Source organism: Sesamum indicum, linkage group LG10 (assembly GCF_000512975.1).
Source record: "Sesamum indicum cultivar Zhongzhi No. 13 linkage group LG10, S_indicum_v1.0, whole genome shotgun sequence".
Classification (NCBI taxonomy): domain Eukaryota; kingdom Viridiplantae; phylum Streptophyta; class Magnoliopsida; order Lamiales; family Pedaliaceae; genus Sesamum; species Sesamum indicum.
The window spans coordinates 783,067-807,963 of NC_026154.1; the positions used below are offsets into that span (position 1 = coordinate 783,067).

Consider the following 24,897-nt stretch of genomic DNA (forward strand, 5'->3'; position numbering starts at 1 on the left):
TCAAACCCTAATCTCAAAATTCAATTTTGCCTTTCTGTTCTTTTTTTTTCGTTGTTCGGGTTATTGGGTAGAGCATAATTTATTAAATAACGAAACTAAACAGTTCAGATTTTGATTATAATTTTTTTTAAATTATTTTGTATCTTCTGTTCCATATAATATATACATATTATGTATTATTTTATTTTTTAAAAAATATATATACAATAAAATTCGAAATAAATGTAACAAAATTTAAAATTGAAAATTCACTTTCTTTAGTTTACCCGTTGAACAATTAATTTAGACATCCACTAAAAATAAAAAAATAATTTATTTTGAAGGAAATAATAAATGATTAGAGCATATATAGGTCGAAGTTGCCTTTAATTTTTTGATTGGTCCACGCCGCAAATAATAATTGTTTGCACCACCACAATAATTAATTTAATTTAAATTATAATTTGATTTGATCAAATCTAACTACTTACGGGCGTTGTAGTCGAGGATGTGTTTGTGGAAAAAGATAAATTTTTTATTCAAAATTTTCTTATAAATTTCCTGTCATATTTATTTAATTTTATACTTCTCCCGCCCAACTCCAAGCAAACCACGAGCTCGTCACCTTTCTCTCAACATCCAAAGCAAGAACAACTCTCCAATGGCGGACGTGTACTTCTCCCTTCTCCTCCTCATCCCACTCTCCCTCCTCCTCCTCCTCCACTTCATTGTCCGCCCCAGGCCCGTCAGGGTCCCAATCAAGAACCGTCACGTGTTCATCACCGGCGGCTCCAGCGGCATCGGCCTCGCACTCGCTCACCTCTGTGCCCGGGAAGGCGCTAACGTCACCATCCTCGCCCGCGACGTCAGAAAGCTTGAGGAAGCCAAGCAATCCATCAAGCTCGCCACAGGGCGCGAAGTCGGCGTCTTTAGCGCTGACGTGAGGGACTACGGCGCCGTTGAACGCGTCATCCAGGAGGCAGGGGCCATCGATGTGCTCATCTGCAATCATGGGGTGTTCATAGCGCAGGAATTGGAGGGTCAGGAGCTGGAGGAGATAAAGTTCATGATAGACGTGAATTTGATGGGGAGTTTTCATTTGATTAAGGCCGCGTTGCCCGGAATGAAGAAGAGTCGGGCGGAGCGGGGGCCCGGCTCGATTGCTATTATGTCTTCTCAGGCGGGTCAGGTATATATCTTTTGGTCTGTATTGTCGGAAAACATGAAAAGATTTTGCATCAAATTCAGTGAGCTGATATTAGTTGTCCTATTCAAACAGTTAGTCTTGAACTAGAATCTGGTGTCCTTCAGTCTTCAAGGGTTGTCTGTTTTTGACCAATTTAATGTTGTCAATCCTTTTGTTTTACTGCATCATGTGTTCCTGAGTATGTCGTTGATGAACTGGGAACTACCACTGAATGCAGGAGTTTGTTTGGCATGTTTCATGAGTTTTTCTCCATGTATTTTCAGCTACAAGTCATTTAGATCAATATGCCCCCGATTAAAACAATTCAAGTTTGATACTATTTTAGTCCTCTAACCTAAAGGGTGGCATTTTTGGCATTCTATGAATTAATTTACAGAACTAAAATTATAAATTAATTAGGTCACGTGCCAGCCACGTACAATTTTCTGCTAAATTGATGAAAATTGTGAAAATCAATTAGTGGAGTACAAAAATTATCGCTCATTTAAGTTATGGAACTAAAATTACATTTTTTCCAGAAAAGAACTATTGATTCGAATACTATTTCTGTATTTTCACCTTGTCATGATTTTCATATTTGGATAATTTGGTTCAGGTTGGTATTTACGGTTTTACAGCTTATTCAGCCAGTAAGTTTGGCCTAAAGGGTCTGGGAGAAGCTTTGCAACATGAGATTATAGCAGATAACATTCATGTCTCCCTCATCTTCCCTCCAGAAACTGAAACTCCTGGTTTTCTACGAGGTACAAAAAGATCTTCCTACAATCCTGCCTGTGAAATGCACGACATGTTATCTTTATCTTGCAACTGCCATTGATCTATTATCTTCTAAATGCGGCAGAGAGCAAAAGAAGCCCACAACTCACCAGAACAATAGCAGCTTCCTCTCGTGCAATGAAAGCCGACGACGTTGCCATGAAATCTTTGAACGGAATTCAGTCAGGCGCTTTTATCATTCCCTGCAACTTCGAGGGGTTCTTACTTTCTATAGCAACAGCTGGTGTATCCCCCCAGAGATCATATATGATGGCATTCGTAGAGGTAATGACTGCTGGTATAATTCGACTTACTACCTTATGTTTCCAATGGAATTGGTACAGAAGCATTGAGAAGCAGCTTGCAGACAAGTTGATGAGTATTAGAAAGAACACCTGATTCCATTGTCAATACATTGAGTATTTACAACTACATAATAATTGTGCTTCCTACTGAAGGATCAAATTCTAGTCCAGCGCCTTTACCGTCCCATTTTCTGTCAATAATGCACGGCTTACAATGTTGAGTTTTCATTTTAAAAAATTACAAAAATCTGATAAATGTTGTTCGTGTTGCCACTGTGATGTTACACTTTTTGAGTTAGTCGGAAGCAATGAATTAGTTTGCCGTACTGTAGTTATTGCTTGCAGTTTTCCGTCACCATCTCAGGAGTAGGTAGAACCAGAATCGGCATTATACACATCTTAAATTTCAACTGGTCGATGCTGTAGTTACTGCTTGCAGTTTTCTGTCACCATCTCAGGAGTAGGTTGAACCAGAATCGTTATTAACTATACACATCGCTGTAGCAAGGTAGTTGCAGTATGGCAGTGTCCACAATAATTCTTCACAGGGGGAAAAGTGTATCTGTGGCGTCATTTCCATCCACTTCTCATTTTCAGCAAAATAATTGGAAGGTTTTTCTAGTTTTAGTTCCTAAGACAACCTCCGGTCAAGACTGGAGAAGGAAATCTTCAATGACAAACAAAATTGCACGAATTGCTCATGAAATCTCTCTCACCAACACGTCACTTGATCATGGTAAATTTGTCAAATAATGAAGAATTTTCACAAATCTGTTGTAAATTTTCTACAAGCGTAAGCCACCATGGCAGTTTGCTGCGTGATACATACCAATGTCAATTCAAAGAGAATCATACAGGAAGTCAACCAAAAAAGTATATGTCCTATACATTTTGCTACTAGTTTCTGCACTCTGGCCTACAGAATGCATCCGACTTTGTTTCTATCAAGATCTTACTATCCCAGCTTGCATTGCAGAGGTCCCCCAATGCCTTTGTACCGTGTCATACAATGAGTCTGACTAACTTTTCTGTGTGAATCTGCTCCTGGATGAAATTGACAGAGTAGCACTAGTGCACAATCTTCAGTCTTGATTTTCATACTTATCTGATACATAGTGCGTTCAACAATACATGACCAAGCATAAGGTCGACAAAGTACTGGTGTCCAATTTGGCCGTCCCTCCACTTCATCTTTAATGGAGCACGGCCATAATGGACACCGTCGTTGCATCGGTTGTCATAGTGCCATGGATAGGTCATGTCAAAGTCGTCAATGACTCTATCAAGGACCCCATGTTGCCTCAACTTATCCAACACTACGCCGTTGAAGGCCTCCATCTTGTGAGGATTAAATGCCAAACTTCTAGCATAGCCACCCGTTGCCACAGTGGTTCTATATATAATTTCAGGCGGTACGACCCCTCTTCTCCGCACTTCTTCCACCACCTCAGCCCAAAATGCAGCAGCATAGTCAGCTCCTCCGACAAAACTCCTAATGTTAGACCAGTAGACACCATCGTGTAAACCCGAATTCATGATAACAGTGTCTGGAACTACATCTTGAGAAAAATACCCCTTCAACAACTGTCGGTACTCTGGATTTATTAATGAATTCAAGCCCTGATAATTGCCAGTAGCATTTGGATGACCGTTGAAAATGCTGGTAAATCTTACAACTTGGGATGGATTTCTTGGATTAGTTATGTTCATATCAAATATTCTAGGAACAATGAGAACATCATGCACATCCAAGATGAAGTTAAGGATGTTGCGGATAGTATCACAATGGTTTGAATCTCCCCACCAGAAAATCCAGCGATTCTTCAAACAATTCCAAGCTTCTTCAGCCGAGAACAATTTGAACGAACAATGAGTCGAATATACCCATCCGTTGCTCTCCAGCAAGCCCAATGGACCGTTGCACCACGGATGCTGGCACAGAAAACTGGGCTCCTGGCATCTGTATCTGCCATCATCACTAATTGGACAACTATCATTTCTAGCATGTCTAGTCCACCGACCCGACCAAACATCCTTAGAGTAATCAGACTTCTTGCATTGTCTTATTTCTGGCAACTGGGATGCAGACTTATGGAATTTGATCGGAACCACACGAAGAACCCGATCAAACGCAAATCTTGCAGGGGAAAATTTCAACCCCTCATAATGCCGGAATAACAGGATTATAGTCAAATTGTAGTCCCCAGCAAAATCAGGATGCACTTGAAGGGAAAACGTGTATGTACCATTTCCCAGGTCCCTGATCGGAGGCCTAGCCTTCCATTTCTCACCAGAAAGATCGGTTTCGAAATAATCACCTCCTAAACAATGCCGCATCCCTGAATCATCCAATGCCTGGAAAACAAACTCATGGACGTCACCAGTGGACAATTCAATGTTAGTATTCCCATCCAAATCAGGAACTCTGATATCCACGGTTCTTGAATCCTTACACGGCTCACCCCCTGGAGTTAGCCACCTAGCCAGCAGATTGGATGAGTAGTTTGTCTCAAACTCAGCCGAGATCCAAGGCAGAACAATAGGAGTAGAAGGGCTGTCAGAAGCCTGGTTCTTGGTCAGATTTTCTGGAACTTGAGGGCTAGCATTGGAGACATTACTGGGTTGGCATTGAGCCAAATTGATTGGATCAGGAGCACAGTTCGAGTCAAGATTTACATGGGTTTTGCCTGAACTTTGGTGGGTGAGTTTCGAATCAGCCTGCAGAGACAAGATTTCAGTATCTTTCGACTTCAGGGCAAGAAAATCCTTCTGGAAAATGTTGGTGTTAAACCCATCAATCCGCCAAACAATCAAGATTCCAAGAAAAGTCGCCACCATCAGAATCTTGAACCACCCAAGAACTATAGGGTTTGACCTTAAAACCCATGCAAAGTTTGCAGCTTTCTCCGGCATTTGAGAAGAAGACATAATCAATACCAAGAAAACCCCAATTGCCTATTAAAATCATAATAAACCCAAGAAGGAGGAAAGAAAATAAAAATTAACAGCGTACGAAGAAAATCTTCAAACCTGGAATATGAAAACGTAATATATATATATATATATATACATATAAATTAAACAAAAGGGACTAATTCTCCCTTGCAAGTAGCTGACAGACACAATCCAAGCAAATATTTCTGAACTTGTAGTACTGTTTTCTTGAAGAAATAAAACAAAAGCAATTATATAAAAAATTACCGGGGTTGCTTCAGCTTGTTGGCAAATTGCAGATGGTCAATCCCTTCGTCAATGCAGCAGGAAAAATGTCTCCTTCTCTCTTCTCTCTCTCTCTCTCTCTCTCTCCTCTCTGGCTCTCTCTTCATGAGAAATATACGGACATGAACAGGAATACTGAATACAGGTATGTACTAGCTATATGTAGTAGACGGAGAATTATAGAAACTTATATATAGAGAGAGAGAGAGAGAAAGAAACAGTAATCCGACGATAAAATTATTAGAGCAGTCAGCAGACAGAGAGAGAGAGAGAGGGAGAGAGGTTTTACAATGGGAAATGATGAAGAAAGCGAGATTGGTAAGCTGGAAGAAGACTAATTTTAATGCCAATAATGTCCTTGTACACAGTGAAATTACAGTAAGGACCTCAAAAACAATCAAACACCGACAAAACACAGCTAAGGATTGTAGGCAGGCGAGGGTCAAGGTTGTCATTCGAAGTTGCATATGCATGGCTGTTGCAGGGTATGGTTCCACGTCGTCGCACGAACTCATGTCCTCGTCTTTTAATTTTTTCGTAAGACAACTTTGCTCTTTATGACATTATCCCTTCGAATGTCTTAAATCCAAAGAAACTACATAAATATATTAATAATCCAGTTTTTTTCAATATGCGTGTCTTGATCACTCAATAATTAAAAGATTACCATATTTTATGAGTTGTTCCCAATCAAAATTTGATTGATACGACCCAAATTCACAAGTTTTTAAATTATAACCACGCCTATATATTTTTCTTTTCAATTTAAAAAATGCGGTCGTGAAAATTTTGTCGAATTTTTTAATTTTTATTTTTTAAAATAAAAAGATCCGTATCAATTTAATCAAATATTAATCTTCAACCAGCAGTAGTTTTCAATAGGTCAAATCTGATAAGAAAATATAGAAAATGCGTAGAAAAAATGAAAGGGAAATCTTCAAATTTGATTCATTGATTCTCCAAATATTTATTTTGTAACATAAATGAAAATTACTAAATATATTCTTTTTAATTTGTATTTAGCAATAGTAAGTGTTATGGTTTATTTTTGGAATAATATTTTTTTTATTTTTTTAAAGTCAATAAGAATTCATGCATGTTACGTTTGTTAACAAAAACAAAAGAGTGATAATCAATTGATGGTGATGCACGTTCAGACATGTACACCACTACCCTAGTATATCTCTCTCATTTTCTTTTTTTTTTTTTTTAAATTCAATTTTGTCAAATAATCGATTATATCACTCGTTGCGTACTAATATTTTTTTAATGATAATTATAATAATTTATAATCAACTTATAAGTATTGTAAATTGAGTATAAGATGCAAATATTTTAAAATAAATTAAGATGAAAAATCCAACACTTGAAAATTGGAAATTCATGGGAAATAGGATAAAAATAGTGAATGAGAAGTGAAACTTGGTTAGGACACAGATCATGTGCAGGTGAGACAGTGCACGTGACAACTACTTTGCATTTGCTATCAAATTTTTGGTTGGAGCAACAACCAAACGAGGTTCATGTACAATGTGCCACCCTTGCACCATGTTTATTTTTATTTTCAAGTTATTTTTTAAAAGAGTTAAAATATACTCAATATTTGTCATTATATAAAAATATCTTATTTAGGTATTTTTAACTATTTTAGTATAAATATATACATATATACACACATATACATAAAAAAGAATATAATTTAACAATAAACAATAATTTTTGTTACCAAAAACACAACATTAAACATACAATACTTATTTTAAACTATCTTAAAAAATAAATCCAAACATACATTTGATTTTTTTGTCTTGTACAGTGAAAAATAAATAATTAAATAAAATTAAAATTAAAAAATTATTGCCGTATAGTAATTTTTTTTTGTGTCCATTTGTCATAATGCCAATACTGTTCATATCATAGATGATGAATATATGTGATTTACAAGCTTCAATGTCTTTTTTTTTTTTTTTAATGAGATGTTTTTTCTTTTTATTTTTTTCAGAATAAAATCATCAAATTAGTAAGATAAGGTGAACAATAACTCATGTGACAAGAAATGGATTGTCTTTGGGAATTAATAAGACGATGTGATCATCTCTCATATAGGAGATAATGATGTTGGGATAGTGTTAGATAAACATCTTTTCAAAATAAAACTATAAAGCTGGAAGTTAGGTTACATAGTACACTACATAATAAAACATCAATCATATCGAATATCGTGTCGTTTTCTTCTCCTTTACAAGTCGAATTTTTAAGATAAAATCGTACTACTCCAACTTGGGTGGATAATATCTCACACATGAGCTTTGATTGCAATATGCGAGTGCGTGCCAGATCATTTGGCTTATGAAAAACGAGGCAAGGTGCATATCCTAAACCCCTACCAAACAACCCTGTCGAAAGTGGATAGTACCTCAAATAGCAGCTTTGATCGCAATGCGCGAGTGCATGTGTCTATCTTAGATCCCTCCTCTGAAAGATTGAGGATCTTGGAGAATGCGACCCACATCAATTACAGACAAGGAACTTGCATAATTTATAATTTACAGCATCCTTTTTCTTGTAAGATATTTTTTTAGAATAAAATCGTATTATTTCAATCAAAATAAACAATACCTTGCATAGAGAGTCTGATAAACGTGTGTTAGTGCACGTCAGATCGATTTGTATATCATAATTCTCGAGTTCACCATTAATCATTTTATTCTTTTTCCCAATTAGATACTGTTTTTGATCAACTTTTTCATTTAAATATGGTGCAATAAGACTGGGACAAGTGGCACAAGATCCCAAACTGAAGATTGAATAACAATATTAAGAGGCTGAATAGCTGGGCTTGGATCTCAACACATTGGCTCATTTATCAGTGAAAATATTTGGGCTAGCATTTGGGCCCATGACGTTAGCCACACTGTTTAAGCAAAGTGCCGTTAATGATCAAGCAATTAATTATTTTTTAAATTAACACATTATTATTATTATTAATTATTTACAATGAATGATAGTTTAAATTCATTTAGAAATTATAACAGAGAAAATTCCTTGAATAACGCACTATGAATATTAAAATGAATAATAATAATAATAATAATTAAAAAAAAAGATTACAACTCAAATTGGGATAATAGTTTGACAATATGACATTTATTTTTATTTTTATTTATTTGGGTATGTATAATTTTTCATTTTAATTATAGACGTTTTTTATGCGTAGTCCGATTCATCCAAATTTTATTTAATAATTCCCTAAAAAAAATTATATGTCAATCAACTGAGTTTTAAATAATGGGTTGGATATATTAATTTTTTGCAATTCGACTCTTTATTAAAAAAACAATATCTTATATTACGTTTAATATATACACATCACGACTATAAGTATTTTTTAAAATATATAAGTGATATTAATGTAATATTATTTTGTAATAAAAAGTTCAAACTGCATCGATAATAAATAAATAAATCTACCAAAAAATAAAGATGCTTGAAATATCCATAGTTGACTTGCAGGGAAAAAAATGATGCTTAACATAGAAAAATGTAAAGTTATTCAAAGTAAAAGCGGATCATCTTTGTTTTTGGAATTAAATTGGAATTAATGAGTAACAGAATTTTGATTTCTAGTTGGATGATTGGATGGGATCCCTAAGAAAGTTGAATTGGATTTGGATCTTATTTTATTTTATTTTTATCCAGATTTTGACTATTAATACTTACAAAGACCACAACTATATATCTATTTAGATCGATTTTTTTATTTAAAAATAATATATTAATATATATTTTTTAAAATATTTCATCAAGTAAAGATTTTTTTTATTACTCTTTTAAAAATGGAAAATTTTGCTTGGCAAAATTAACGTTATGCTTATAAATGCTTTCGAATAAATATACAAAAAGTTATAGCTTTTAAATTTTTATCTGAAACTTCATATAGATCAGTGAAGGTCCATTTAGGATTCTTAAGTTTGGTTTCACAATTTCATAATTGATTATTGATCTTACTCGAATTTAGCCACCTCGAGTAATGATCTCGAAGCTGGCTACTTATTCTCCCAAGATCAAGTGATGGATTCCTGAGAACAAAACAAGAACGTGAAGCTCGTCTGGTGCGTTCCCGACAACGACCCTCCGACGCTCAAATTAGTAGTATTTGAGGTGAAAATGTGTGATCAGATGAATATAGTCGAAAATGAAAAAAACACAGCTACCTCCGAAACAGCGTGTCGGCGTATTTATAAGGCCCAGATGGTTACTGTTGTTTGGGCCACGTGTCGACATATGAGGTATGAGCGTATTCGATCGAACGGTCTTCCTTGTATCGGGGTCTTTTGTAATCAACCGGATCCTAATCATGGACTATCCGACCCGTTGAGCTTAATGCGTGATTCTGCTTCTGTAATACCGAAATACCCTTCATTAAGGGCATTTTTTGTATTCCATATTAAAATTGGGGTTCTCCCCATTAATTATATAATTTCATATTGTAGTTGAATTTCAAAAGTAATCACATCCTTTTGTTTTTAAGTAATAGCGATTAATTATTATTCTTTTTCAGTAAATCGATTTAATTATTAATATCAAATATTTATGTGTAACAACCGACAACTATATTAATCATATATTGATCATCAATATCATATAATTATATCAAATAAATACTTACCTTTAAAGTAGAACATCACCTACGATTAAAGTAGACTAACATTTTATATGCTCGTAAAATTTGAATTTTGATATCAAAATAGTAGGATATCAATTTCACCAATTGAGTTAAATTCTTGAACAAAACTAAGCACATTCTTATAATGTCAAGAATTCCACCAAGTAATAAATTAAAAATCCGAGCAACTAATTTTCAGTAATTATTGCATATCTCTAGCTCGGTTCCTTGGTGCTCCTACTCGTACGTTGCTTGTCTAAACTTCAATAGGCTCTTGATTAGAGAAGGTTTCTTTATTAAGATTAATGAAGAAATTAGAAGATTATTTAATGAATATAATAGATACTTAAATGAAAAATAATTGCAATAAAATTAAAATAATAAATTGTAACATTTATCAAAACGATTTTGGAAAAAATGGGACAAACTGTATAAAATCTTATATATTACTTTCGAAATGCATATTTGACCTACTAAATTGCGGAGCCAAATCGACACAAACAATTATGCCATTGAGAGAAAAATTAAGAATTATTACTAATTATAAATATTGTCAAATCAGTCAGCAATCAATTAATTAAATTGATATCGATCTCCTCGACTAAGAAGAGGATTTTGGATTCAAACTTAGGTTGTTCCGACTCGACCACATTGTACTAAATAATAATAATAATAATAATAATAATAATGTCAAATCAGATGTGGAGTAGAAAAATTGAAGAACATGAATGGAAAAGACAGCATGCGTAGTTTTAGGAGTAGTAAAAGAGTGCACTGAAGTGAAGTGGGGTCAATTTAGGAATCACAAAATTAACAAAGGGGATGTGGACCCGAACTAACAAACGACCCTTCAATAACTAATAAAACAGCTTCAAATGACTCTTAACTAATAAAAAATATAAAAACATACATTATCTCACTGCACGGGCGCTTGTTTTCTTAAAGTCGCTTTTCTCATTAATTTTTTTTACTTACTATTTAACGACATTGACTTGCTCATCATTGCTTCTTAAGTTGTTCTTGATCTAAAGATATTGATGCCATGATTCTCTAAGATAAGAAAAAACACTCTATTACTTAGGATCAAAAGCAGTCCGACTGAAGTGACTCGTCTTTTTTTTTTTTTATAATGAAAAAATATAATTAATTCATCGCGTATCTTTCTCTTCACTTAATTGCAATCTTGAATCCAACGAGTAAGCCCTATGAATAATTATAGTAACACGCTCGTCTTAATAAGGGTTTTTTTTGTACAGTCGATCAGAATTTTTGAAATATTTAATATGAAATAAATGATTTAATAATGTAAAGTGGAGATCATATACCATTCCCAACAAAAACTAGTGATATATACAAATTTTTTTCCATTGGAAATTGAATAATAATTAAATGAAATTGGAAACTAGTACATATGACTATGGCCTAGATAATGTAGTGGTAGACACCTTTACATGCCCTAATGTTTCATTGTGTTTAAGTGGTTCTTCCATTTATATTTGTTTCCAAAGTGATTAATTTCTCTTACATAAAAAGATTAATTAATTATAATAATTTCTCTAATTAACTAAAGTCCAATTATGATTATTTTAGGGGGATTTGGACATAAAAATATGACATGTTGGTACATGAAGATATTGTTAAAATTTCATGTCCTCATGATTGCCACAATAAAGGAGGGGTTAATTTGGGGTGAGAACTTAATCTTTTTTGGTAAATTTTATTATTTTAGTGAAACTATGAGGTGTCGGCCCATGGATTTATTTTGGACATGCCAAAAATTAAAAAAAAAAAAAAAGAAGGTCTTTTTTATAATTAATGTAAAGTGGGAGGACCATCACATTGATTTTGTCTTTGCATATTTAATTAATTATATTTCTTTTATATATGCTAGTAGGTATAGATCGATGATTTCATCATTTCGTCCTTGTTGTAATAATTATCAAAGGAAATTGCATAACATAATTAATTATTTCCATTAATATTACAAGTGGTTGTGAAAATACATATAGCTTTAATATTCTTAATTGAACAAAGGATCAATTAAATTTAATTGGTGTGATATATATGTACCAAATTCTTTTATAGACTATATGTTCAAGAATGAGAAAAGAATATAAGTGAGATATATTAATTATATATATATAGTACCATTGAGGACTATATATAGGGTAAATTACAAGCTTCTCCAAGATTTGATACAATATAAATATTCTCTTATTTATTCAGAATTTATTGATACTTCCTTGATATGTTATATAATTATATAAACTTTAGACTGTATAAGGTGAAAATATCAACTTTATCCTTGTTAAAAATTTATTTATTTTTTAAATAAATTTGAAACAATAACAAAAGTTTGATGTTGGATATATATATATTTATGTAAAATTTATAATTTGAGGTTGAAGAGGTATTTTGGACAGTTCAATACAAAATGTGAATGCAGATCTAACGAAAGCTAACAGAATGTGTTAATTATTGAATATACGTTATTATCAAGATTAAGGTATCAATAAGTATTTTTTGAAAAACAGAAAATTATTTATAATTGTATCAAATATTAAGGTATATCTCAGATATAATTTACCCTGTGTATATATGCACATTCCCTTTTGAATCTTGGAAACAGCTATCCAACTTTTGACTTAAATCTCCCAATGATATAAAATGAGAAAGGAGAAGCAAGAAATTAAGGAAAAAAGTTGAAATGTCATGTTATGATAGAAGAATCTATGCCAACTTTAGGTACCTATTTATATATATATATATTAATTAATCTGCCGCACCATATAAATCTCATTCTCTTCTCAAGTGTGAAAGCATAATAATATCAAGCTTTATTACCAAAAATATATACTCTCTTGACATATATATATGTTCATCACTATATATACTCCCTTTCCGTACAACTAATGCACTTGAGCCATCATATGTATTCACTCACCCCCCATTCCTATTTTTTCCGAACTTTTATATATTTATGATCAGTCGAGTCATCAGTCCGATTCTGATATAGTTCAAATTATGTATGTTCATTGCAATGGCGTACTATATATGTCCTGATCTCTATATGTATGTTAGAACATTTTTACACATATACGTTGTCCGAAAGGTTAAACGATTTTCCCTTACTCTTCTGGCTCATATCCCGATCTGATATTAATCAATAGTTTGTTTGTATGGAAGGGACTTTTGGAGAGATGAGTTTCTGCATAAATTGCGACATGATCATTTTGATCTATAGTGTACAACTATATATATGGATGCCAATTTCATCTTTCTAGTGAATATGACAGCAAATTCTTGGAGATAAGTAAACTAAGATAGTCAAAGCACTGAGTTAAAACATAGCTTTATGGGATACTAAAATTAAATTAATTAAAGTAATTAATGATAACAAAAAGTAGAGGGGGGGGGGATTTGTAGTATAATTATGGTGGGGATGCCTAGATTAACATGTAATAATGATAATATAATTATGGTATCAAAACACTGTATGTACTCGAAATGATTCCCGCCGTTGCTTTTTCCAGATCAACTTGCCTTCCCTAGCTAGTGCTGATAATGTGATATATCAGTGCTCATAGTTAATGGTAGGATAATGACAAGCTTGAACAACCTCATATATAAAAGTTTAGACTGATCAAGACTAGCTACTACTTAAACAAATTTCAACATAAATATATGTGGATCGAACTTCTTTTATTTGTCGACTTTGGGTGGGGAAGGGTACATATATTTTCTATATATATATATATATATATACATGAAATTCGAAGGTTGTACTAAAACTTCCCAATAGAATATTAACAATCTTTAGACAAAGTTCTGAATTTGTTATAGTAATTCAAGGTCTTCACGATATTTCAGTCCTAATACATTCTAAATCCTAATATGTATGGACTTACCATAATCATTCAATCATTTTAAGGTATATAGTTCGCATGAAATCATGCTATATTAATTAGAAAAAACGAATAAATATTCATACACAATTCATGTAGCATGTATAATTAACTTTTCCTACAATAATATTGATAGGGCTATAACTAGAGCCTTGTCGGTATAGTCCTGACACGGTTTGTTTTTTAAGTTTTACAGCTCATGAGATCAAATTGATGGCAAACACCCAAAGTCACTGGTAAAGACTTTAACCCGATTATTCTGTACAAATTTACTAGGCTGGACAATTTTCTTGAATTTTTTTTTAATTTTTAATTTTTGGACACCTTGGGGCTACTTTATAGATGGGAATAAGGAATAATTAACAGAAATTTCATGCTAAGTACGCCTAAAAGTATTTAGATTTCTAATAAAGGATAATTCGAGGTTTTACAGAAATCCCAGCCACAAACTCCAAAGCAGGTAGAGATTTATATGGATACTGTGTGATATTTTTGCGTGCCCAACTACTTCTAGACTAGGTCTTATAAACTTAACTTTGTTTTATTATAATATATATAATTATATATATATATGTCCTTAGGTATGTATGTGATAAGTTAAATTAGGGGAGCGATAAGTGACCTAATTTTATATGTATATAAAATATCTCATAAGCTTACCTCTCATATTCAACATTATTCTGCAATATAATACATACAAATGGCATGCATTCTACCCATTTCCCCCCTTACATACCTATATATAATTAAAGCAATCTACAATTGATGATCCTGCTAAAGGGGTGAAATTAAAGCACAAATTAAAGGGGGGTCACTACCAAAGCTCTAGATCATTAATATATATATATATATATATATGTATGACAGACATGTTTTAGAGCCCGTCGATGAAAAATAAATGTATAAGGGGAAAAAAAAAAAGAAAATGGATTGAATGATAATTAACCACCAAGTATAATGACTATTAGTCATTATTCTCGTAAGTAAAGTCAAAATATTAACTATAGTTAATATCTCTGAGACACATGAGTATTTATTCTTTCAGTGTCATTATGTCCGTCAGTGAGTTGCAAATATTCTGAGGACTGTACGGGTCCGATGGCCTATTCGATATATCGTGGAATATTGTCGTAGCATGGATGTCGCTTAAATGGAGGGGGAAACACGTCATCAACGCCTTATACCACGCACTGTTGGCGTCGTTTGTGTATCACTTGTGGCAAGAACAGAATCAATGGATCTTTCAGCATACTAGCCATACATATGACACACTTGCTAGGATTCTAGTTGAAGAGATTAGATATGTCATACTTGGTCATACCTTCCCCTCAGTAGTTAGTACACGTGCCCTTTACCAACTTTGGAGGATCCCTTGGTTTGACAGGGCATCAACTGTTTGAACCATATTGTTGTATTTCTTTTTTTATCTATTTATGCAATTTACCCTTATCGAAAAAGAAAATATTTTGATCATAATTAATATCATGGGAAAAAAAAAAGAGAAAGTGGATCAAATGATAATTAACTAAGAAAGTATAATGACTATAAGTATTGCATGGTTAATTAATAGTTAAGTTTTTATATTTGGCTTTATTTGATTGTGGTAGAAAAGATTGATTTATTATTATTTTTAAGTCGTAGTGGAACGTGGGAAATAATCAATTTTCTAAGAGTGGATGGTAAAGTTAGAATTTAGCATTTCCTCCCATTTTGTTTTCATATATGGTACTGAATAAGAGAAAATATCTGAAACTTGTTTCTCTTTGAATTATATTGAACACCTTATAGAAAATTGTAACATTACACTTCTCTTTGTAAAGTATAAGTTCATCTTACACTCTTTGTTGCACTTTCTGACCCTTCCTCTCCTCCATCCAACCAAACAAAACTTTACTCTCAAATCGGGTATTACTTATGTTGACAAAATAAGACATTAATACTGTATTTTAAGTATTTATGTCACACCAATAAGTTTCATATATATATATATATATTCACTTCAAGACTTGAAACGTATATTCAACTAAATTTGCTCGAATTAAATTAATTATACACTTCTTATGTAATTGATATATCAATTATATAATAAATATACTATAATTATTATATAATTGGTTGGGGTATGATTAAACAATTTTGAGAGAAAGGGTATAAATGAAAAAATAAATTAGAAGGTAGATGGGGACAGAGAGAATAAAAGAGTGTGCATTGACACGTGTAAAGCATTGACCCTATGAGTATGAGAATATGCATGGGCTTCCACTTATTTCTCCACCTCCACATATAAATACCTCCCCACTTTCAAGCATTCTGCAGCTAAATCTAAAGCTTCCAGGACTAACACTCGCACACAACATAGAACCCACTATGCTTTTTCCATTTTCTTGTTAATTTGCTGCCTAAAGATTGTTCTTGATTTCACAAATTTCTTACCATATATATAGCTAATTAATTTGTGCTGATTCTTCTTCCTGAATACTGTTTAAAGATCAAGAGAAAGCAGAGCGCTAGCCTCCTGATTTTCCCCGCGTATCACCCAATACATCAAGGTACATGTATATGTTAGTTTGTTTGTTTCGAGTTTAAGTGATCAACTCTTACATATGTAGCTACTCACGTTCTTTCTTAAATTAAGTTCCTGTCAGAGTTCTGAATTGTCGGTACTGTTTTTGGTAATGAAACTGCAGGTAAACAGTAGTTATGAAGATCTCTTTCTCCGCCTGCAAGCAAACACAACCCCTGGTGAATTTTCCAGGGGGGCTGATCAACATGGATCAGTTGATCCTTCCCCGTCACCGCCGCAAGGACAAGGTAGTGTTTGTAATAGGCGCCACAGGCACCGGGAAGTCTCGCCTTTCCATAGACTTGGCCACCCGATTCGACGCAGAGGTCATAAACTCCGACAAAATGCAAGTCTACAAAGGCCTGAATATAGCAACTAACCTCACCATTTGCTCGGGATCATTGATCCTGATGCCGATTTCTGGGCTCATGATTTCGTCTACCACGCATCGGTCGCTGCCGACGCCATCACAAACAGGGGCCGGCTGCCTATCATCGCCGGAGGGTCAAATTCTTGCATAAAGGCCCTGGTGAACGATGACATTGAGTTTCGATCGAGGTATGACTGCTGTTTTCTGTGGGTGGACGTCTCGATGCCAGTGTTGCACTCTTTTGTGTCGAAACGGGTCGATCAGATGGTGGGTGCTGGCCTGGTGGAGGAATCCAGGGAGTTTTTCAAGCCGGACGGCGACTACACCCGTGGAATCAGGCGCGCCATTGGGGTCCCCGAGATGGATGAGTTTTTCAGGCACGAGCGTTTGGTTGATGAAGCCACTCGGACCAGGCTTCTACAAGCTGCGATTGATCAAATCAAGTCTAACAATTGCAAACTAGCATGCCGTCAGCTTCAAAACATTTTAAGATTAGTGGAGCAACTGGAGTGGCGGATGCACCGCCTGGACGCGACGGAGGCATTCCTCAAACGTGGAGAAGACGCGAACGAAGCCTGGGAGAGACTCGTGGCAGGGCCAAGCACCCGGATCGTGGGCAGGTTCTTATGTGAAGAACACATAGATTTCGTCTCGGCAATCACCGCTCCGCCGCCTGCAGCGGCAAACGCCCCAGCCCACTAGCACGACCGCAGTAGCGGCCGCCACCCATTAGTGGGATCCCTGCACCCACAGCTCGTAAACAACTTCATCAAGACCAAAAAAACAAAGAAAAAAAGAAAAAGAAAACAACTATAGCAGCAGCAACTACGAGCTGCTTCATCAGTTAATAACTGTAATTGTGCGTGCTCTCATCAGACCGCGTAGGACGGACACTGCAGCCTCATCATCACTTGATTGGTTTCTGCCGAGGTGAATCTTTTCAGCTCCACGTGGATCAGTGCCGGGCTTTCCACGTGGCGGGCACCCGAATCTACGTACCTTTTTCCTTTCTTCCTTCCTTAGGTTGCTGTCAGGCAGTTTTAAGTACCTAAACAAACTAGGTTGGCCGTACAGTTGGAAGCATTTTATTACAAATCCATCCGTGGAGGAATGCTTTTGCCGCCATATGTTCATCTGCAGGCGCCTAATTTTGGCCTACTTAGTGCGCAGCATTTGAACTCCCCCTCCCCATCCCCCCCCCCCCCCCCCCCCCAAAAAAAAAAAAAAAAAAAAAGAAAACCCTAAGGGGCAAGTGCACTTTCGTTTGTAAAATATATGAATAAAACAGTGCATGCAAGAACCCCACCATACACAGAGTGATGAGAGGGAGTGGAATTTTCAATTTTTGGGTCTCTTTCTGTTTGCATAAAGTGTCCCTTTTCTGTAATCTATTTTGTATAATGAGCTGTATTATTCGCGGATTTGACAACTCCATATGTGTGTGTGTTTGATGAGTATATTATTATTGAGTGGTGGTATGAATGATATTCATTTTCTTGAAGGCTAGAATTTCTCAATCTTGATGATGAATTGAATTTTTTTCCCCAAAGGTTGGGAATCATATTCTTAATGGGAATCAATTTTACCCCCACCCCCACCCCGCCTAATCAAAAAAATACAGGCAATTTCCCAAAAGTTCTATTTCTTGATTCTTATCACCACCATTTTTTTTTAAGTTAAGAGTACTCAATTTCTGTTAATACTTCATCTCAAGTGAATAGTTTGAATCTAATCACTACTTCCAAATGCTTTATGTATCTTCGCCCCCCCCCCCCCATTTTTTTTCCTTTTTAGGCATTTTCTTTATTTTTTAGGCTTGGAAATGACAAAAAATGTCTTTTTCAAGTGCTTCTTTTCTTCTTTTGTCACTCGAAATTACTATTTAGAATTTTAAATAGTAATTTAGAATTTAAAATGTATACGTGGTTTACAAGAATCTCTTTTTAGCTTTGATTATGATAAAAACTATAATTATAACATATTCAGAGATTGATGAATGCTCAAGGTCAATATATTTTTAAGTTGTTAAGGGCCATTAAGAAAAGCCCTGTAGTTTAACTTCTAGCAAATTTTAATATTAAAAAAACTACAAAACACTGATCAAATATTACATTTATTTTATTTTTTTAATGACTAACTACCTTGTGAACACGATGGTAATTGATCAATTCGATTGATTTCATGACATAATATTATTAAACGTTTGATATATCGTACACATTAGATCAAACCCATAAATAGACTTTTCTCTTCCACAGTTAGATCATATAAGATCATACAATTATCTAATATATGATTGTTGGATTGGCATAGTATAGATCAAGTAATTGGTGTAGGTATTTAGTGCAATCAATGACAATAATGACAGAAAGATTCTTGGAACATGAGATGGAAACCCTGCAAGGTTTCAACTGGCCTTATGATCCCACACACCCTACTGATCATCAAAGGACTCCAAGGTACTAGTACGGACAGCCCAAATGAATATGCCCTTTCCTTACATGCACATATATAGTAACATGAGTAGTACTACAGGACCTTTTGATGTATATATACGAGAGAGACGCCAGCTGACTGAACTCACGCAATAACACAATGAATATTTTTTGAGGTACCTAACAATTATTCTGTCCATGGTACGTTAGTGAAAATAACATCATCGGAATCAACTCAAATGGGACAAACCGCATAAAACACTTGTAATTGCTGGGGACCCATCCCCATCACAATATGCCTAATTCTTATGCATTCTAACATAAACAACACACCCACCCCCCACCCCCACCTCCCCAATATATATATATATATATATATACATATATATATGTGTGTAGAGATTGACAGTTCTCATATATATATATATATATATATATATATATATATACCCACTTACTAAAAGATAAAAAGAGAGAGTTTGTTCTTATACTAGCTAGTAGCTTTTTGTTCACTTATGGAAGAAGTTGAGGAAATTAGTGGTCAAAATCAACTTTTTGTAATTAATTCCATGGCAGTGGCAGTACTGAATTGAAATTGCAAAATCCCTGATTGGAAAAAGAGACAATCAGACAATGATTTCATGGGAATCATCATTTATGGATTCTCTTTTCCAACTTAATTATACCCAAAGTCATTGTCCTAATTACTAGCTAGCTAGAGTGAAAGTGATTATTCATACCTTGGGATATAATTGATTCTACCTAGCTTCTTACCTTACCTTTATGAATATATTCCTTATAATATTATTTTATTTAATTACATATATCAATTGATTTCTTTTGCCTTCTATAGTGGTTCATGTGTGAAAAATCAAAAAAATCATGATATATATTTTGATTATAAACTAAGACTATAAAGAATATTGATATTAAACCATGATACTTTACTTTTCTAATGATAATTGATATTATTAATCAATACAATACGATTTTTCAATTGTAATTATTTAATTATCATATATGTACGTGGCGAATGATTTTTCTATTCTTTTTTACTTATTATTATTGTTGATATAATTAAGAACAAAGCATAAATGGTAGCTTGACAAATTTAGCTTCCATGTCCCAATGAAAACGATTCATACATGTACAAAAAAATGTCCTAGTCTAATTATTCTAGAGAATATGTTAAGTTTTCGTTTTTGTGCATTTTGAAAGCCATTTTACATATATAAAAGGGAAATTCTTATGCTAAATTCATCGAATTATGCACGTGTTATATCATGCACTTTATATGTCTCAATGCTAACTTTTTAATATTTATAAAACTATAGATTTAGGTTAATTTTTAGAATAATTTCATATATTATTAAAGATTTAATTTAAATGATTGTTTTAAACTATCATATTTTTTTGGAGTCCAACAGCATTATAATGGTTGAATTAAGAGAATGAAGAACTAACATGTAAAACAGAGGTTGACACTGTGATATGCTTAAATCAGTAAATAAACTGTCAAAAGAAAAATTAGAAAACTTGAAAACAACGCAAGATAATGGTGTGATAATCGATGTTAAGTATTAGAATATAAGCTGAAATGAGCTTGTGGGCTACAAAAAATGAACGGGGAATAAAATTCCGTGCTGCTTTTTTGAGAGAACAAATGTATAGAGTGTTGATAGCTTATGTTGCCATTTTGACTGCAGTATGGCATTCGTTTATAGGAGGTCTGAGTGTAGATCGGAAGTCAGTTAGGGTACTTTGCATACTGTTGGAAAGCCACTAATGTTCGCTATCTAACAAAAGAATCATATCATTATCTGAACTTATTTAGATGAAGATATAACTATTTAAGTGAATCTTGTTTAGTCAACTACATTATTTGAATATTTTTTAAATATAGAGTTATTTAAAATTATTTTTTAAAATACTTCCACCAAATTTAAATCATTCCATCCAAATATAGGGTGTATATGTATATATATTTGGCGTGAATTTTTTAGTTCTATAATTTAATTTATTAAAGCAAGAATTTGTTTTCAATAAGACCAATTTGCCCAAACTAAATATATAAGAAATTATTCTTTCAAATTCATCATTCCATTACTTTGCACTGAGGGAACAAATTCCACTGATTGAATATTGAAAAATTAAATAAAAACAAAAAGAATTGTAAAATAAGCCCTTCACTTTTGGGCTTTTGAGTTTAAGACAAACAAAATGTTGAAAAGCCCAATTTCTAGAAGTCCATTACACGCTGAGCCCAATTTTATTGTTTCATACAGACAAACTGTAAGGTTGTGTAAAATAGGCACTGTAGACGACATTAATCTAGGGTTCCTAATGGCCCTCTTTTCCTCACCCTGTAAACCCCCAATTCTGTGCCCTAAATTCCACAGAATTCGTGCAATTCAAAGACCCTTTTCATCAAAATCTTCAACTTCCAAGACCTCGAATTTCGGCACTCCAAGAATCTCAATTTCTGATCCAGCTACACAAATTAATACACCTATTCGGAAAGCTCAATTTTGCTCAAGTTTGAGCTCTCCTGGTGAATTGGACGAAGGGGTTCCCTCGAGCGTCATAATTTTCGTCAAAGGTTCACATTTAACTTTGGGTTTAGAATTTTAATACATACTTCTTGGTTTGACAATTCTGTTTTTTGTTAACAGTTATTACAGCTGAGAAATACACTTGGAAAAGTATGTTACAGTTCTTGTTTGCATGAGAAAATATGTCATAGGATGGAACATGTGAAGTATATGGTTTTCAGGATGTTTCCTCATTCTACTGCTTTCTTACTTACATTGTCATTGCAGACATTGGATTTGGCATATAGCATGTGTTCGTACAATGTGTATATAAGGGCAAGGTAGAAGGAGTGTTTGGCAGGTTTTTGAGTATGAGTATGATCTTTGTTGCAATATGAATATGTGATGAGACAATTTTCTGTTTTGACGGTGTTAGTTTCGAAAATAGGTCTTTGTATTTTGGTGGCTGCTTATTGTTGTGCTGTGAGTTTGATTAGTCCTTGATTGTATATTGTTTGGATGGTGTAGTGCTGGATATAGTTGTTGCAACTAATTACTGGAGTAGATTTATCTATCAGATCAAGAAGGAATCACAGTTGTGATCGAATTATCATGTCGGGCGTGTAATTATTTTCGTTATTATTATGCTTTCTATTGTACTGCTTAAGCATATAAAATTACATACACAGGACTGGCGCAGTCGACCTCAGAAGGAGGGTTAAAAGCCGCATTTTCACAATTTGGGGAAGTGAGTCGAGGTGCAAACCTCTGTATATTATACTAAATATTATCTTCATACCTTTGAATACAATCAGAATGTGAATTTTATACTCCATATTGGCAGTAAAAGTCATAACTGATAAGAAAACTAAGCAATCTCTCGGATTTGCTTATGTCTGGTTTACAAGAGAAGAGCATGCACGAGCTGCCGTGGAGGAGGTGAACGGAAAGGTATTCCCCCTCTGTCTCTACTCAGCAATTTTAGTAGTCGAAAAGTTTTCTTGACTATGGAATGTTTGGCTGCTGTCCAGTTTTTCGAGGGGAGATTTTTGTATGTGTCAATAGCTAAGCCTGGATCTTGCAAACCTCGTCCGAAGCCTACTCCTTACAAGTTCTAGAGAGACATGAGATCTCAGGTGGGAATTGTATCAACAGTCTCATAAACGTGGTACCTTGTTATGTGCCCATCTATTACTGATTGTATAGACTGTATATACATTCTAGCTCGCGTGATGTGCAGTTTGTAGGCTAAATTATGGTTCTTGTTAGTATTTAAGGTTAATACTGCAAAACCAACATTACTGCAATGTAGTTCACAATTTGGTTCATTGAGGACTAATTCATTTCGTTGTGAAAAGTTAAGAGGATCAATTGTGTAGGGCTTCGTTGAATCAAGAAGTACAAAGAAAGAGAGGCAAATATACATTATCTGGGCTTCATATATACATTTGTGTGTGTGTGTAGTCCGCAGCGCTGGATAAGAGGCGCATCCATTTCAATAGGAATAGTTTCCAGACATTCTCAAATGTAATAATACTTTGTAAGATTCAAGGATTGGAATATGTTGTACCGGTTGCAGCAAACGTTGTAACTCATATTCTTGGATCTGAAGTAAGAAAAAAATGGTAGGATTTGGACTGTTGCGCCATACACTTAGCAGAAGATCCAACCTTGTAAAAATTATTATCATATTCATCCACGTCTGTGGTTCTCACCTACCCTAACTTGTCTACCACATGTCGCTAGTTGTTAGGTAGAATTTTTACATTTGAAAGAAAACTACAAAACAAGAGTAAAATAGTTGTTTTTCCCCTCCAAAGCGGCCGCATCTACGCAACTTTCAAAGCCTAATAATGGAATGGACCAAAAATACAAAAAAAATGCTAATAAAGGACCAGAACTGCAACTTTCAATTATTCAAGAATCAAAAGTGCGTAAATGACTATATTTGAAAATCAAAATCGTAATTATCCTTGATTTTAATTTTCTTTTTGTTCGAATTTAGAAATCTTGGTAAGGATCAGCATGGTGTTTGTTAGAATGCTTATGACAAAATCTCTATCTTTCTCTCCCCAAAAATTATGAAAGATCTTTATGTTCAACTCGTTTTTAATATTTTTTAATAAATAAATAAATAAATTCATGTTTTATGTTTGAAGTTTATTAATTTGAAAAACATAAAATATTTTTTTTTTAGAAATAGAGTCAATTGTTTCTATTAATTTTCAAAGTATTTATCACGTTTTATGTAAAAAAACATAAGAACATAAAAAAACATTAAATGTTGAGATTCTGAGTACCGGTCAAAATGTATACCTGTAACTTTAGTTGATTATTAATTGTACTAAGCTCCAAAGAATATTTATGGAGATGAATACCAGTTTGAGTTTTAATATTTTGAAATTTTATATATACATATTCTATTAATTAAGTTGAATTTTATAACTTAATCCATGAAAAATCAGATTTAAATCCGATTTGATGTGTTTAATGAACCTAATGTAAAAGCATTTTCACCGAGAGAGTTTTCGTTGAGGCTCAAGTAATTTAATTTACTTTTCATACAATTAGTCCGTATTTTCTTGAAAATATTTCGAAACAAGCCATTGTTTGGATGGGATGATTTTTTAAAAATACTGTATTATATACAAAATAAATCATTAACAATATTTTATAAAGATTATAGAAAAAATTAGTTGCTTGAAATCATTATAATAATTATTATTATTATTTGTCATCTCTCCTTAAACTTTGAGAAATGAGGGAAACGGTGTTTTTGACAAAAGCTTGAAAAAGATCACAAAATGAATGACTATTTTCTTCAATTTTAACAATTCACTAACAGAAAAAAAACAAAATTCAAAAAAGTAAAGACCAAAATGGTAATATTAAATTATTTGAGGACCAATAACGCACAATTGGCTATATTTTGAGGACCAAATTCCAAATTATCCCATTAAA

General features: G+C 33.7%; 4 protein-coding genes across 4 annotated transcripts; 3 read left to right on the forward strand and 1 right to left on the reverse strand.

The window, feature by feature from the left end:
• Window positions 578-2,407, forward strand: LOC105171398 (3-dehydrosphinganine reductase TSC10A-like). The gene is made up of 3 exons (XM_011092499.2): window positions 578-1,168; window positions 1,782-1,929; window positions 2,028-2,407. The coding sequence occupies exons 1-3, from the start codon at window positions 641-643 to the stop codon at window positions 2,339-2,341; spliced, it is 990 nt and encodes a 329-aa protein (XP_011090801.1). The 5' UTR covers window positions 578-640; the 3' UTR covers window positions 2,342-2,407.
• LOC105171399 lies at window positions 2,969-5,727 on the reverse strand. Its single transcript, XM_011092500.2, has 2 exons — window positions 5,449-5,727; window positions 2,969-5,202 (listed from the first exon to the last, which is right to left on the reverse strand). The coding sequence occupies exon 2, from the start codon at window positions 5,173-5,175 to the stop codon at window positions 3,349-3,351; it is 1,827 nt and encodes a 608-aa protein (XP_011090802.1). The 5' UTR covers window positions 5,176-5,202; window positions 5,449-5,727; the 3' UTR covers window positions 2,969-3,348.
• Window positions 16,357-17,630, forward strand: LOC105171588 (adenylate isopentenyltransferase 5, chloroplastic; the record flags this gene model as incomplete). The annotated part of the gene is given in 3 exon segments (XM_011092749.2): window positions 16,357-16,586; window positions 16,725-16,975; window positions 16,978-17,630. Coding segments are annotated over 2 exon segments (891 nt in total), but the record flags the coding sequence as incomplete, so codon positions are not given.
• On the forward strand, window positions 21,722-23,498 carry LOC105171400 (glycine-rich RNA-binding protein 3, mitochondrial). Its single transcript, XM_011092502.2, has 4 exons — window positions 21,722-22,004; window positions 22,626-22,694; window positions 22,781-22,887; window positions 22,968-23,498. Exons 1-4 carry the CDS (start codon window positions 21,749-21,751, stop codon window positions 23,052-23,054), a joined length of 519 nt encoding a protein of 172 aa, XP_011090804.1. The 5' UTR covers window positions 21,722-21,748; the 3' UTR covers window positions 23,055-23,498.

Coding starts and splice junctions, on each gene's coding strand:
- LOC105171398 (XM_011092499.2), top strand. CDS start 641: ATGGCGGACGTGTACTTCTCCCTTCTCCTCCTCATCCCACTCTCCCTC. Junction 1,169..1,781: donor TGTCTTCTCAGGCGGGTCAG/GTATATATCTTT, acceptor AATTTGGTTCAG/GTTGGTATTTACGGTTTTAC. Junction 1,930..2,027: donor AACTCCTGGTTTTCTACGAG/GTACAAAAAGAT, acceptor TAAATGCGGCAG/AGAGCAAAAGAAGCCCACAA.
- LOC105171399 (XM_011092500.2), bottom strand. CDS start 5,175: ATGTCTTCTTCTCAAATGCCGGAGAAAGCTGCAAACTTTGCATGGGTT.
- LOC105171400 (XM_011092502.2), top strand. CDS start 21,749: ATGGCCCTCTTTTCCTCACCCTGTAAACCCCCAATTCTGTGCCCTAAA. Junction 22,005..22,625: donor CGTCATAATTTTCGTCAAAG/GTTCACATTTAA, acceptor TTACATACACAG/GACTGGCGCAGTCGACCTCA. Junction 22,695..22,780: donor ATTTGGGGAAGTGAGTCGAG/GTGCAAACCTCT, acceptor CCATATTGGCAG/TAAAAGTCATAACTGATAAG.